This window comes from Crocodylus siamensis, chromosome 4 (assembly GCF_052110815.1).
Source record: "Crocodylus siamensis isolate JL-2025a chromosome 4, ASM5211081v1, whole genome shotgun sequence".
In the NCBI taxonomy this organism is placed as follows: domain Eukaryota; kingdom Metazoa; phylum Chordata; order Crocodylia; family Crocodylidae; genus Crocodylus; species Crocodylus siamensis.
Window position 1 is genome coordinate 123,134,329 of NC_143398.1, and position 13,101 is coordinate 123,147,429.

Consider the following 13,101-nt stretch of genomic DNA (forward strand, 5'->3'; position numbering starts at 1 on the left):
TGGGCATGTGTGCATGTATACTGTGTGTGTGTGTATCCGGTGTGTACACGTGTATGTATACCAGTGCATGTATACTGGTGTATGCGTGTGTGCATGCACATTAGTGTGTGTGCATGTGTCTATACTGGTGTGTGTGTGTATATGCCTCTGTGTATGTGTGTATACTGGTGTGCACATGGGTGCGTGTAGGGGCAGGTCGGGAGCGCGGCTGACCCCCCCCCCCGTGCCCGCTGGCTGCAGCGGGGGGGCGGAGGGGAAGCCCGGGGCCCTGGGGCGGAGGCCGAGCCCCCTCAGGGGCAGCATGGAAATTTCCAAGGGCGCGGGCGGCGGGGGGGCGCGGGAGCCGCGTCGGCAGCGGGGGGAGCACGGGACCGGTGCGCGGGAGGGGAGGGGAGGGAGGAGAGGGGAGGGAAGGGGAGGGGAGGGAGACGGCGGCAGCAGCTGCGGGCGGCAGCGGCGGCGGCAGGAGCAGGAGCAGGGGCCGGGGGTGCCATGGCCCCGGCCGCGCGCACCCTCCTCCCGTGAAGGCCGCCCGGGCCGGGGGATGGCGGCGCTGCCCGGGCCCCTGCCGCGGCGCCCCTGACTCGCGCAGGCCGGCCCGGCCCGGCCCGGCCCGGCGGGGCGCGGGGAGAGGATGGTCGGGCTGGCGTGCAAGTGCCCGCGCACCCGCCTGCCCGTGGGAGCCAGCGCCTTGGGCGCCTTCGTCCTCTGCTGGCTCTACGTCTTCCCCGCCTACCGCCTGCCCGCCGAGAAGGACATCGTGCAGGGGGTGCTGCTGCAGCAGGGCAAGGCGTGGAGGAGGAACCGCACCGCCGGCACCGCCTTCAGGTACCCGCGCCCCACTGCATCCCGTCCCCCGGGGCACCCGGGACCTGCCTCCCCCCAGCTCCGGGGGTCCTGGGGCCGCCCCAGCCGCGCCGCTTGCAGGCTGCTGCCGCGGAAACTTTGTGGGGAGGTGGTTTTTTTGCGGGGGGGCAGGCGGGCGGACATTGCTTGGTTGTTGGTGCGGGGAGCCGGCACAGCATCCCGGGCAGCCGCGGGGCTGTGGCGGGCAGGCCTGGCCCGCGCCGGGGCGCTCCCGGCTCCCGCCGCAGTGGCGGCAACAAAGGGAGGGGGGGAGGGAGAGACCCTGGGGTGCTGCGCGCGGCTCTGCGCGCGTGTGTATATATCTGCGTGTGTATGTGCATGTATATCTATGTCTATCTGCATGTGTGTGTGTGGGTGTGTGTATGTGCGTGTGTGTATATATGTGTGGGTGTGTGTATGTGCATGTGTGCATATATGTGTGTGCGTGCGTGTGTGTGTGACCTCTTCCTGTGGCCGGAGCACGCTGCAATCCAGGGGGAACTTGAGGAGACCCCCTGCCCGAGGTGCCCGACTCTGCACCCTTGGGGGGGAGGGTGGTTTTTCTTCGCTGAGGCTGAGGAAGCTGCGGGCCCCCCCAGAGCCGGGGCTGGCAGATGTGCCCGTGGCCCCCCCTCTTCCTCCCCCCGTTGCGGCGGGAAAGGTGAGTGCTGCAGTGCTGAAGGAAGGACCCGGTGCCCGCAGCTGAGGGGCTGTCAGGCGAGCCCGGGTGCAGCACCCGGCTGTGGCACCTTGAAAAGTCTTTTCCATCCTGGCTCCAAGCCAGACGTCCCCTGCCTGATCCTTCCAGCCTGATGTTTTTCTTTCCTTCCAGAAAAAAACAAACAAACCTAGAAAAACAACCCCCCCACATCTGGATTCCTTCCTTTCCTAGTAGAGGGGCAATGGTGGTCAACTTCCCTCCGAAAGGGTCCTCTTTCTTTGGGGAATAAATAAATCACCTTCAGATTTCCAGGGACTTTTCAAGAGGCAGGGCAGGGTGGCTAATAATTCTCATTATTAGCTATGAGAGAGTCAGTCTGCATCATTTCTTTTGACATCCTTAGGGTTTGTTTTCTGGGTGCAAATTGACTGTCGGCCACCTACCCTATGCTGGGCACTGTTTGGGATGTGATCACTGGAGGGGACATAAAAACTTTCCACAGATTTGTGCAGTGCCTCTAATACTACCTTCTTCCTCAGCCTTCCAGGGTGTCAGGGACTATGTGACCCATCTGGAGTGATAAGTGGGCATATGTTCATATTATTTCCTTCCCTGTGCCTGAAACAGGCTCCACATTTGCCGGCTCTGTATTAATGAAAGGGAAGAAGTTCTACAGAAAGGGTCCTTGTCCCAGGTTACTGAGCAGAGAATAAAGCAAAAAAAAAAAAAGCTTCAGCTGAGAAGAAACCAGATTGAGCTTTTCAGATGTAGATGCATCTTAATTGATTTGGGCCAGAAATCTATACTTTTCCCTATGGGTGATTTTTTTTTTTTTAAAGGTCTGGATAGGTGATTTAGGAAATAAGGTGGCTATATTTTTGTTTTTCAGTTTTGTAAACCAGAGTCTTGGTTTGATGATTGTGCTGCAACTTTTACATTCAAGCTTCGTTTTTAGCCATTTTGCTCAGACTGTTTACAAACAACAGTTTCTGTTGACTCCTCTCCTATTGCATTTATGCCCATATTTTCTGAAAACTTGTGAAGCCTAGTGATTACTGCAAAGTTGCTCTGGAAAGGGAAGAAACACTTCAAAAGAAAAGTTGTTGCTGCCTGTTTCTGTTCTCATTCCTCAGCCTACTGATGTGAGGGGGCCCAAAGGTGACTTCAGTGGGCTTTGGGGATCAGGCACTTACTGAGAAATAAGAACAAGGGGATCTTTTATAGGACATTTGCCCTGGAAGTAAAAATTAGCATATAACAAAACAATTAAATGATTATGTCACAGATAATTAAGCAATGAATATTTCCTGTGCACATTTGCTCCTATTAACTTTGGTAGCAGGGTATACTCTTAAATCCATGGCAGGTAAACTTGTCTATACGGTGAAAGTATTAACTAAAACAATGAAGTCTTTGATTATAGGGAAATGCAAGAATCTTTGTGGCTTTATATTTAGAGGCAAGCATGCTATGAGCCCTCTATTTCAATTTTTATTGGAAACTAAAGCTATGAATGAAAGCCTCTTTTTTTTCCCTGCTCCAGCAAGGAGAGCAACAGAGCCATTTTCGAGTCTTGTGCATGGACTCTGAGATCTTTTGTAGCTAATAATGAGAACTTATAATGATAAGTTTAATAAAGTCCTGTTACTATGTAACTGCCCCTCTTCCATGCAATGTTATTATTTTGGCTTTATTGAATGCATTATTTTACTTTTAAAATGAATATGGATGCAACTGATTATCATTCAAGAACCTATTAGAAAATGTATTTTTTTAGGGGTCAGAAAATGCAGACTTTTTATCAGTATTCTTTTAAAATAGAGAGCCGTGATTATTCATTGTGCTGTACAGACATGTAAGTAGCTAGACCTCTGACATGCGTAGTTTTATATCTAACCATTTTGCATCTTCTTCACTTCTGTGAACTCTCTTGTCTCTCCAGACACTCATTTGAACCCTTCTGCCAAATTGACTGCTTCACAGTTGTTAATTTATCATGATGCTTCTTGTAAGTTGGGGAGTGTTATCTCTTATGTTACAGAGAGGGACAGAGAAATTAAGTTTCTTACTGAGTTTGCAGAAGAAGTTTGTGCCAGTCAGGGATGAGAACCCCCCCCCGACATTATGAGGGTCAATTCAGTGTGTGAGCTATATATCTCACCCTTCCTATGCCTCCAACAGCTTACAACATTTGATGTAATGAAAAGAAGCCTGTAGAGGCCAACCTAATCCTGGCTCTCACTCCAGCTGTTTAGCTTATTCCCTTTTTGCCAACTTTCTTGCCATGCCTTGATGTAACTTTTTAGCACATAGGAAGGCTGCCCCAGATAGCCTTAGATCTATGCTGTCCATGGATTCCCTTACCTTCCTTGGCTGGACCCCCTCCCTCCCTCCCTGTCCTTCTCATCACCACAGACCCCGGTTTCCTCTGTTAAAAAATCACAAATTTTATGATTAAAAAACCCCCAAATCCACATTTTTCCACAATTAAAATGATACAACACTATATATATAGGTATCAGTGTCGATACTTCAACCCTCCCTGGGAGTACGCACAGCGGCAGGCAGCCAGCCCCTGGGCCGCCCCTTGGATGAGTCTCCCATGGCTCCGTACTGCTCCCCCAGCTGGGCCCACAGTCACTCATTTTGGCTCTGACCCCAGGCCCCAGGCTCCACATGCTGCCCCAGCTGTGTAGTGCCCCAGCCCCCACTTCAACCACCAACCCTGCCCCACTGCTCCCTCACCATGGTTGCCTTAATCTGCCCTCCCATGTCACCTATGCTGCCTCCCCCCAACCTCCCAATAGACTTACCTACAGGCAGCTGGGGGACTTACTCTCCACCTCTACCTGGCTCCTGTCTACCACAGATACATGCATGTGGCACCTCCTGCGTACTACGCCCCCCAGCCCAAAGCATCCCTTAGCAGGCTGGAACTCTGCCAACCTGCAAGGGGAAACCTGCCATTTCCAACATTTTTCTCCTTTAAAGGAGAAAATCTGTGTTTTTCCATGCCAAATGGACAACCTAGATCTCTGCTTATCATGGAGCCCTGTGTACATTGACACAATTACTTATCCCTTCTAACACCTCGTGCCTGTTGATTACAGGCTAGCCTTTTGGTGGATCCTGGTTCTACCTGGCTTATTGCCATGGATGTTAATCGTGGCCCTTTTGGCCCTGACTGTGCCTTAAGGACTCTAATTGTGGCCTCCAGCCTCCCCCATTGCCATGCCCTGTGGATAATACTTTGTCAACATTTTTACCTTCCTGTTCAGGCCTCAGTCCTATTGGCTTCAGCCCACCATTATTCTGGCTGCAGGCCTCCACTCTGGCCCACTTGTTCTTGCCCAGCTTTCTCCACCTTAGCCCCTTGCTTTTGCTTTTGGCCACACTGGGTTTCAGGTTTTTTGCCCTATCTTGCCCTCTTGGGCTTAGGCTTTGACTGTCCTAGCCTCAGCCTTCCCCTATCTCATCCTCCAGGTTCCTAACCCTGTCTTACATGCTGTCCCAACTGCCATGAAGTTGCTGACCCAGCTAAGGCTGTTCACAGTCAAACCCAGCCCTCCTGGGGTCATGAACTCAGGCAAGGCTGCCCTTACTTTGTGACAGGCCCTAAGCTTTTAATTGGGTTCAGTCCCTTGAGTCCCTGGCTACAGAGCTGCTGTCTCCAGCCTCTAAACAGTTTGGCTTTAGTCCCTTGCAGCTTCGTGGATCTTAGATCCTGGAAGGGCTCTATTTGGGCTTCAGCCTCCGGTACTGCAGGTTGCTTTCCAGCTACCCACAGCTGTGACCTCCATAGCACCCCTAGTCCTCTGGTACTCCAGACACAAAATGTAATACGTGAAACACTTCAATTTCTAATGCAGGCTTGTACCCTTGCCTTGGGTCCCCCCATGGCTGATTGATGAACTGGGGGGGGGGCAGCGCACTCAGCAGCAGACTCGGATGTGGACCATCCGTATTTGATTTAGATTTTGCCTGAATCGGGGACAGTGATTCGATTCATTGATTTGGATCACTGTCCCAATTTGATTCGGCCGAATCTGAGTATTTGATGCTAATTTGGCCATAGACACAGCTTTAAATATTTTTTCTACATACCTCAAGGTACCAGGAGTGGCTCATGAAAGCTGCGATGGTGGGGCAGATGGAGCATCCCAGAGGAGTGTGTGTGTGTGGAGGGGGGGCTCAGTGTGGGGGGGCCCTACATGCTCAGTGTCGAACCTGGAAGTGGTTCAACTGGAAGGTCAGCCACAAGGGGACCCCGGATGCCCCCCCAGGCCCAGGAGGCATGAGTTACTGAGCTAGAGGGGTGTGAGGGCCCCCCCCCCCCGCATGCTCCCTGATGGAACTGGAAGTGGACCGGAAGTGCTTTTGGTTCACTTACAGGTCTGCTGCCGAGCGTGCTGGGGATCCCCCCAGGCTTCTGTGGGATGCTCCATTGCTCACCATCGCAGCATTCACAAGCTGTGTGGTACCTTGAGGTATGTAGAAAAAGCATTTAAAGCTGTTTCTATGTCCAGTTTGTCAAATCAGAGGGTTCTGATTTGATTCAGAGAGATTGAAGGGTCTCCTGATTCGATTTAGATGTGGAGATTTGGCCACTGAATTGGGCTGAATCTTCGCTGAATCAAATCAGCGACCAAAGCTGCACACAGCCCTACAACCTATTGTTATTGGCATCTTTGCAATTTAAATAGACTAGTAACTGAGAATAGCTAAAATGTCTGCTATGGGAAAGTCTTTGATCTGTGACATTAATAATTTTTAGCCAATCCAATGGAAAATTGTCTCACTTCTTTAGTTAGTATTTTGACCTTTGTATAATCTGCGATATTTAAGTTTTAGCAGTTGGTGACTTTGTAATGACTTTATTTAATGAATGTCGCTTGTCTACAGATAAAATGGCTTGTCTTACCCTTGAGATGTTTAACCTTGTTACCTCCCATTCCTTTTGTGGCTCATTCAGTTCAATATTTTAATCCTGCATCCTTTATTTACGCAACAAAGGAAGCCGTTTGAAGAAGCCTCAAAGTGTTTACATTGGTAAATACTATAACTTAATACATTGAACAACTTCTTTGTTAGTAACTTTAAATTAAATAATCTTATATGTGATAAAAAGATCCAGCGCTGTCCTCAACCAGCTGTCAAATACAACATTGTTACTAATACTCCCAAAACATTGTATTATAGTTATAGGGTGGGTTGGTAGTACCGCCTGTTAATAGTGACTGACACTTCTGTCTCATTCAGTGTACAGTGGGGACTCAGGATTAATCAGATTTGTGTAACGAAGGAGACTTGTCTGTTAAGATACCTACTTTGTCTGTTGTTGGAGTTGGAAGATGAGTAGTAATTGAGGAAGGGGATGGCAGGAAGAGAAGGGATGATGTCATGATTATGGAGACTGTGGAGAACCAGAGCTGCCCTGGAGAACTGGATTCTGTGTCTGCTTCTGGTAAAAAACGTCCTATGTGATGCTGGGCATCAATCTTAAATCACTGTTTTGTCGCACATGGTCACTACTGGTATGTTCCTCATTTCTGGGTGATTATTTTGAGACTCTGGGGGTCTAACTTGCAGAAGGGTTGAGCATTTGGAGATGCTACTGGAATCAATGGAAGTGGTGCTTTAAACATTTAAAGTGCTGTGTAATACTTAGCTGTTTAGCTCTCTCAAATTTGGCATCCAAAATGAGGGAAAATTACATCTTAAACTTTTCTGTTCCTCTATGTCACATCTGTAAAATGGGGAGGATATTGCTCTCTTGCCTGATAGGCATGTTGTGAAAATAGATTGATTGAAGTTTGTGAAACACTGTAATGATAAATGCAGTAAAAGATTCTGTGAGGAAATCAATAGTTTTGTTTACAGTGCAGGGTTTGAATAGTGGGCAATAAATAAGGCATGGGCTGCATATAGAACAATGGAGAGAAAACCAAATATTGAGCAGCTGCTCATTAATTCAGTATTGTTTATTCTGTAGATACTTGGAGGTCCTGGCAAAAAATAGTTGTTATCATATCATTTTGTGACTATGATACAGTAATGAAACATAACATATGCATATAAAGGGGCTAGATTAAAGTTGCATGAGCAGATTCATTTCTGCATTTCCCTAACCGTTGAATTCTGAATTCCTGGATTCAATTCTGGACTTCCCTAACCTTTACAACCTTCATAATGTTCTTGTAATGCATCGCTCTGTCTGGAAGTATTATAAAAAAAGTGGCCAAGCATCGTTTCTCATTTTTACAGGTTGGATTAGCAATGATACCTGAGGGGAAATGACTTGTCCAAAGTAACCCAGCAGGACAGTGACTGAGTGGTAGTGCCCTGGTGTGGATCTGTATCTATTTCTTCTTATAGAGCTTCAGTCCTGCCTCATGTTGGTTTGGATGGATTGCTTGCTTTTTAAACAGAGCCTCTTTAAACTCAGGCTTCACACAGAGATAGCATCTACCTATGTGCTGTGTCGCTCAAGATCAGGGGCTTTGTTTTATACCATTTTTCAGGCTCTCTATTATTTCTTGAACATAAATGCATGTGGAACTTTGCCACACCAGACTTTAGAATGTAATCTTGTAGTAAATCTTTCAGCATTTAAGATTTTATTTCAAGGAGTAGTGTCTTTCTCAGCTGTGTGGTACCACTGAATGCATCAAGTCAATGAGAATCTGTCAGTTTTTGTTCACCCTAGATCTAGTCAATGACAGTTACATAACTGTCAATATCTGAGGGTTTGTTTTGAGGTAAGTCTGAGGTAAAGGTGCAAGCTGCTCCAGTTGACTAGCTAAGCTTAGCCATTACTTAAATTTAATTTATAGAACAAATAATTATTCACCGTTGTTTCCAAAGCTTGCATGAAATAGGTGAGAAGAGTGGACTAGCTAGGAAGCCAGGCCAGCTCCACTTTGTCTGGTGACAGTTTTCTTAATCCTTCTGATAACATTCAAACTTTGTACTTTTAAAGGGAGATCCACCACATTTTCGTCACCTGAGTAAATGGGACGGTTTCAGTTGGTATGTGTAATAGAGCACAAAGTGTGCTCTGTTACTCATAGGGGAGTGAGCAGCAGCCAAGCAGCTGGCAGGTGGCTGCCACCCAAAACAGGTGCAGTGACCTGATTGGGAACAGGGCCCAGCTATTCCCTATAAGAACAGGGCTCTGAGCAGCAAAGCAGCAATTTTCTACTAGAAGCTGGAAGGACACTACTGACTGGACCTGCTGCTTACAGCACTTGGGTGGTCTGGGGGGACTATGGGGATGGTAGGAAGTTCCCTGTTCTGGGTATGACAGAAAATTTCACCCTGCTGGGATAGGATTGTCTGGTGGGGCTACCTGTAGTGGGGTAGTCCCTGGAAATGCCAGGCCAGTCATTTTCCCAGGGAAAGGTGAGTGTGGGGCACCTTATAACCCCCAAACCCCATAACCCTGTGGGTATTAGGGAACAACCTTAAGCCAGGTGTGAGGCTCCAGAGGATTGAGCCAGATTTTTGCCTTTTTGCTTTTAGAGTTTATCTTCCCATGTTAAGAATGAGGTTCAAGAGGACAGGGAAGTTGTTTGGACTGAAGTCTTTGTCCTGTGCTGGTTGTCCAAGCACTTCAAATTACCATGCTTAATCTGAGACTTTTAGTTTGCCTATTTCTGTCTTTTTCTGTATAATACATATATCTCCCAGGGTGTAAAGAAACTACTAGTGCTCATGAATGACTTGTGCCTCCTGAGGCTGGGGGGACACAGAGACCACCCGCAGGTGATGGTGTTGGTGGTGGGGGCATGGCAGTGGCGAGTGTGGACCATCCACAAGTGGCTGCAGTGACATTGGTGGCGAGGGTAGGAAGAGCGGGGACCACCTGCAGGTGGCCATGGTGACGTCAGTGGCAGAGGTGAGGGTGGGCCGAGACACTGGTGGCAGCATTTGCAGTGGCCAATATCAGGGGGGGCACATGCCCTCCAGTGCCTACATATCACCCATGCTTGGGGTTAACAATGCAGCAACACTTTCCCTCCCCAAATTCAAATGTACAGAGTTATATATTCATTTAAGGTACTGTAGTTTATCCAGATCCAGAGTGGGGTGGCTGAATCTTTTCAGCTTCTCTAGGGATAGCGCCTGGAACCTCCCCTTCCTCTTGCCCACTCTGACCACTCAGGAGGTCCACCTTGTCATCTCATCTGCCATGTCCTTATGTGATGGCTGGACTTCCCTTGCAGCTGCTTTTAATCCTCCAGTTTAAATTTAAACACAAGCGTAAGCTAACCACTATCAAACCTAAAATTCGCCTCCAGCCTGGGTCTATCATGTAACCTCCTCTCTGGGTCACCTGATCCATCACTTCTGCGCCAGTCCTGTCAATCACCAGGCTGATTGCACTGTCTGTGCCTGGGGTGAGCAGCCATCTTCTTAAAGGGTTATCTGATAGTCCTTCCAAGATCCTGGAGTCAGCTGATTGCCCCCTGGCTCTTTCTCTTCTTTAGTAAATGGGGCAGGGGCATCATTACAGGCACATATAGAAATCAGGACACTTGCTGAAGTGCTGAACCGCCCACAACTCCCTCTGAAATCCATAGAAGCTGAGATGGCTCAGCTCTTTTGGAAAAGAGGGTGCTCTGACTGACATGTCTAAATATGATGTTAGGTTTCTAACATCAAGCATTCTATTATAAGAATAATTTCCTAAGCGCTTGCTTACTGACAAATTGAGTCAAATCTGACATTAAAAGATTTGAAATGCAAACATGGTCTTGGGACTTTATACTTATGCTTTAAAATATAACTGGGGTTTGTACTGGATTGGCAGGTGCTGCTTGTGTGGTATTGATAAGGAAGTCAGAATCCAGGTTTTTGTGTACACCATCAATTTAAAAACCGCATTTCTCTCTGAAAATGATGTACCTATGATGTAAGTAGCACGTAAAATTCTTCAAATGTTGTTGCTTGACAGCATTATGTGTAGTCAGATTTACTGCTTCCTTGGTAGCAATATACAGTCCTTTAGTATAGCAAGAAAACAGTTTAAGCCATTTAAAAAGACTGGAGTGCAAATGGTATACCAGTTAGCAAGGGATGAGGTTTGAGAATACTTTCATTTCAGGGGTGTGTGTGTGTGTTTTAGTTGATTAGATGTTCAGTTGGATATCTTTTTTTTTACTTTGAATTTTCATACTTATTTTTTTAAAGCATAACCCCAAACTCTAATATTCCTGATTTGAATTTTTTTTTTTATTATAATTACTTTCTGTAATCCTTTAGTAGGTATTAGGTTCGGAATAAAGCTTGTACTTGTCCTTGCATAAATTGTGCCAGTGTCTGTCCCAGAATGAGAATATCCTGAGATTGGTGTGTACGTGCATTGCCCTCCTAATTGGGGCTTAATAGGGGGCTTGTTGCAGTGCTGCTTTTCTGCTACTGCTTCAGTAATGGGATCCTGAGATAACTGTACAGGTGTAATTTGCAATATCCTGGGATAAAGTTTTACCACCTCTTAGCCAGGTAACTTTGGATATGGACCTCTGTACAATTGCACTTTGTTCTGGGATAATCTGGGTTTTTTCGGATAAATACAATATATGTTTGCAGTCTACTGTTTACTGTTATTACGCTTACTATTACACATGAATTACAATAGCACTGTCAGTCCTCAGCAGAGATCAGACTGTGTCGTGCAAATGAGAGAGTCTCTGCCCCAAAGATCTTACAATCCATAATGAGAAAATGGACAAAAAAAATATTTGTTTGACAGTGGAGCCAGTAAATTACTTAGCCTCACAGGAAACACTTTTTTCTTGGGAGCAGATATTGCAGAGGGTGTGAACTTGTGCCTTTGGGTTTGACTGGAAATCTATTTAGGATGAATAGCAGGGTGAAACATGTGGAGGAAGGAAATCCTGAAGGCTCTAGCCAAGGTGTTTTCCAAATGCCCCTGTCCTTCAGGAACCAAACAATAAAAATAGTGAAGAGGTGCAAAATAACATTCTTCATGCTCAAACATGAGAACTTTACTTTTCTGTGAGGTAGGAGACAAGAGGTAACAGAATGTCCCTTGTAGTTTTTTGGGTAAAATCAACAAGTCTGATTATATTGGTTTCTCCTTCCAGCCTGCAGTGCATACCAGCTAAGACATCACCCTTGTAATCTTCGATTGGGTTGACTTTCCAGCAGAAAGAAGATGGCAGTGAATTCTTTAACTTTTTCCCTTCAGCTGCTCCAGGCTACAGTACTCTTTCAACTTGATTCCTTATTTGCTTTGGGCATCTGCTATGTAACTACTTTGAATAGCTTTGTTTCGTTTTGTATTCCTTTCTGGTCTTTCTCATCTTTCAGCTGCTTTAGGTCTTTTTTACCTATCTGGGTGCCCTTGAGCTGTTCTGGTGCTTGATTTTTTGCTCACTGTGTTGTACTAAATTTAGTTAAGGGGTGTGCAGTGAATGGAAATTAAATGATTTCATAGATTTCATAGATTTCTAGAGTCGGAAGGGACCTGGTAGATCATAGGGTCCGACCCCTGCACTAGGCAGGAAAGAGCGCTGGGGTTAAGTAACCCCAGCCAGATGCCTGTCCAATCTCCTCTTGAACACCTCCAGGGTAGGGGAAAGCACCACCTCCCTTGGAAGCCGATTCCATATTTTGGCAACCCTTACCTTAAAGAATTTCTTCCTTATGTCCAATCTAGATCTATTCTCCTTCAGTTTGTGGCCATTATTTCTGGTAATCCCAAGGGGTGCCCTGGTAAACATATTGTCCCTATTCCCTTCTGGCCCCCCTGATGAGTTTGTAGGCAGCCACAAAATCGCCTCTCAGCCTTCTCTTGCAGAGGTTGAAGAGATTCAGATCTCTCAGTCTGTCTTCATAGGGTCTTACCTGCAGGCCCTCAACCATACGAGTAGCCTTTCTCTGAACCCTCTCAAGGTTATCCATATCCCTCTTGAAGTGCAGTGCCCAAAACTGGATGCAGTACTTCATCTGCAGCCTCACCAATGCCACATAGAGGGGAATTATCACTTCCCTACACCTGCTCGTGATGCACCTGCTGATGCAAGAAATAGTGCGGTTGGCTTTGCTTATTACCTCATCACACTGGTGACTCATGTTCATTTTCGCATCAACAAGGACTCTGAGATCTCTTTCCACTGTTGTGGTACTCAAAATGGTACTCCCTAGTCTATAGGTGTGTTGGAGATTCTTTCTCCCCAGGTGCAGCACCTTGCATTTATCCTTGTTGAATTGCATCCTATTCTGATCTGCCCACTTCTCCAGTCTGTCCAAATCTACCTGAATTCACTCCCTGCCTTCCAGTGTGTTTGCTATGCCCCATAGTTTAGTGTCATCTGTGAATTTGGACAAGGTGCTTTCAACACCTTCATCCAAATTGCTGATGAAGAAATTAATCAGTGCTGGTCCAAGGACAGCCTTAGGGGACACCACTGCCTACATCCCTCCAGGGAGAAACCTCCCCATTCACCACCACTCTCTGGGTGCATCCCATAAGTCAGCATCTCACCCATCTTACTGTGAAAAAATCCACATCACAGCTACTCAGTTTATGCCTAAGAACTGGGTGCAACACTGTGTCAAAAGCCTTT

At 46.9% G+C, this 13,101-nt stretch overlaps 1 protein-coding gene across 14 annotated transcripts in view; it reads left to right on the forward strand.

Moving 5' to 3' along the window:
• The first annotated feature begins 433 nt into the window (after nt 1-433).
• The window catches only part of ST8SIA1 (ST8 alpha-N-acetyl-neuraminide alpha-2,8-sialyltransferase 1), a 325,545-nt gene continuing 312,877 nt past the window's right edge, over nt 434-13,101 (forward strand). For 13 of the 14 annotated variants that reach the window (XR_016441877.1, XR_016441878.1, XR_016441879.1 and 10 more), the window contains exon 1: nt 434-828. Coding sequence is in view for 10 of the 14 variants with exons in the window: in XM_090043631.1 (XP_089899757.1) it covers nt 635-828 (194 nt within the window). In the remaining 4 variants the exon portion in view is untranslated. The remainder of the gene's footprint in view (nt 829-13,101) is intronic. The other variant, XM_090043627.1, reaches the window with a different exon arrangement.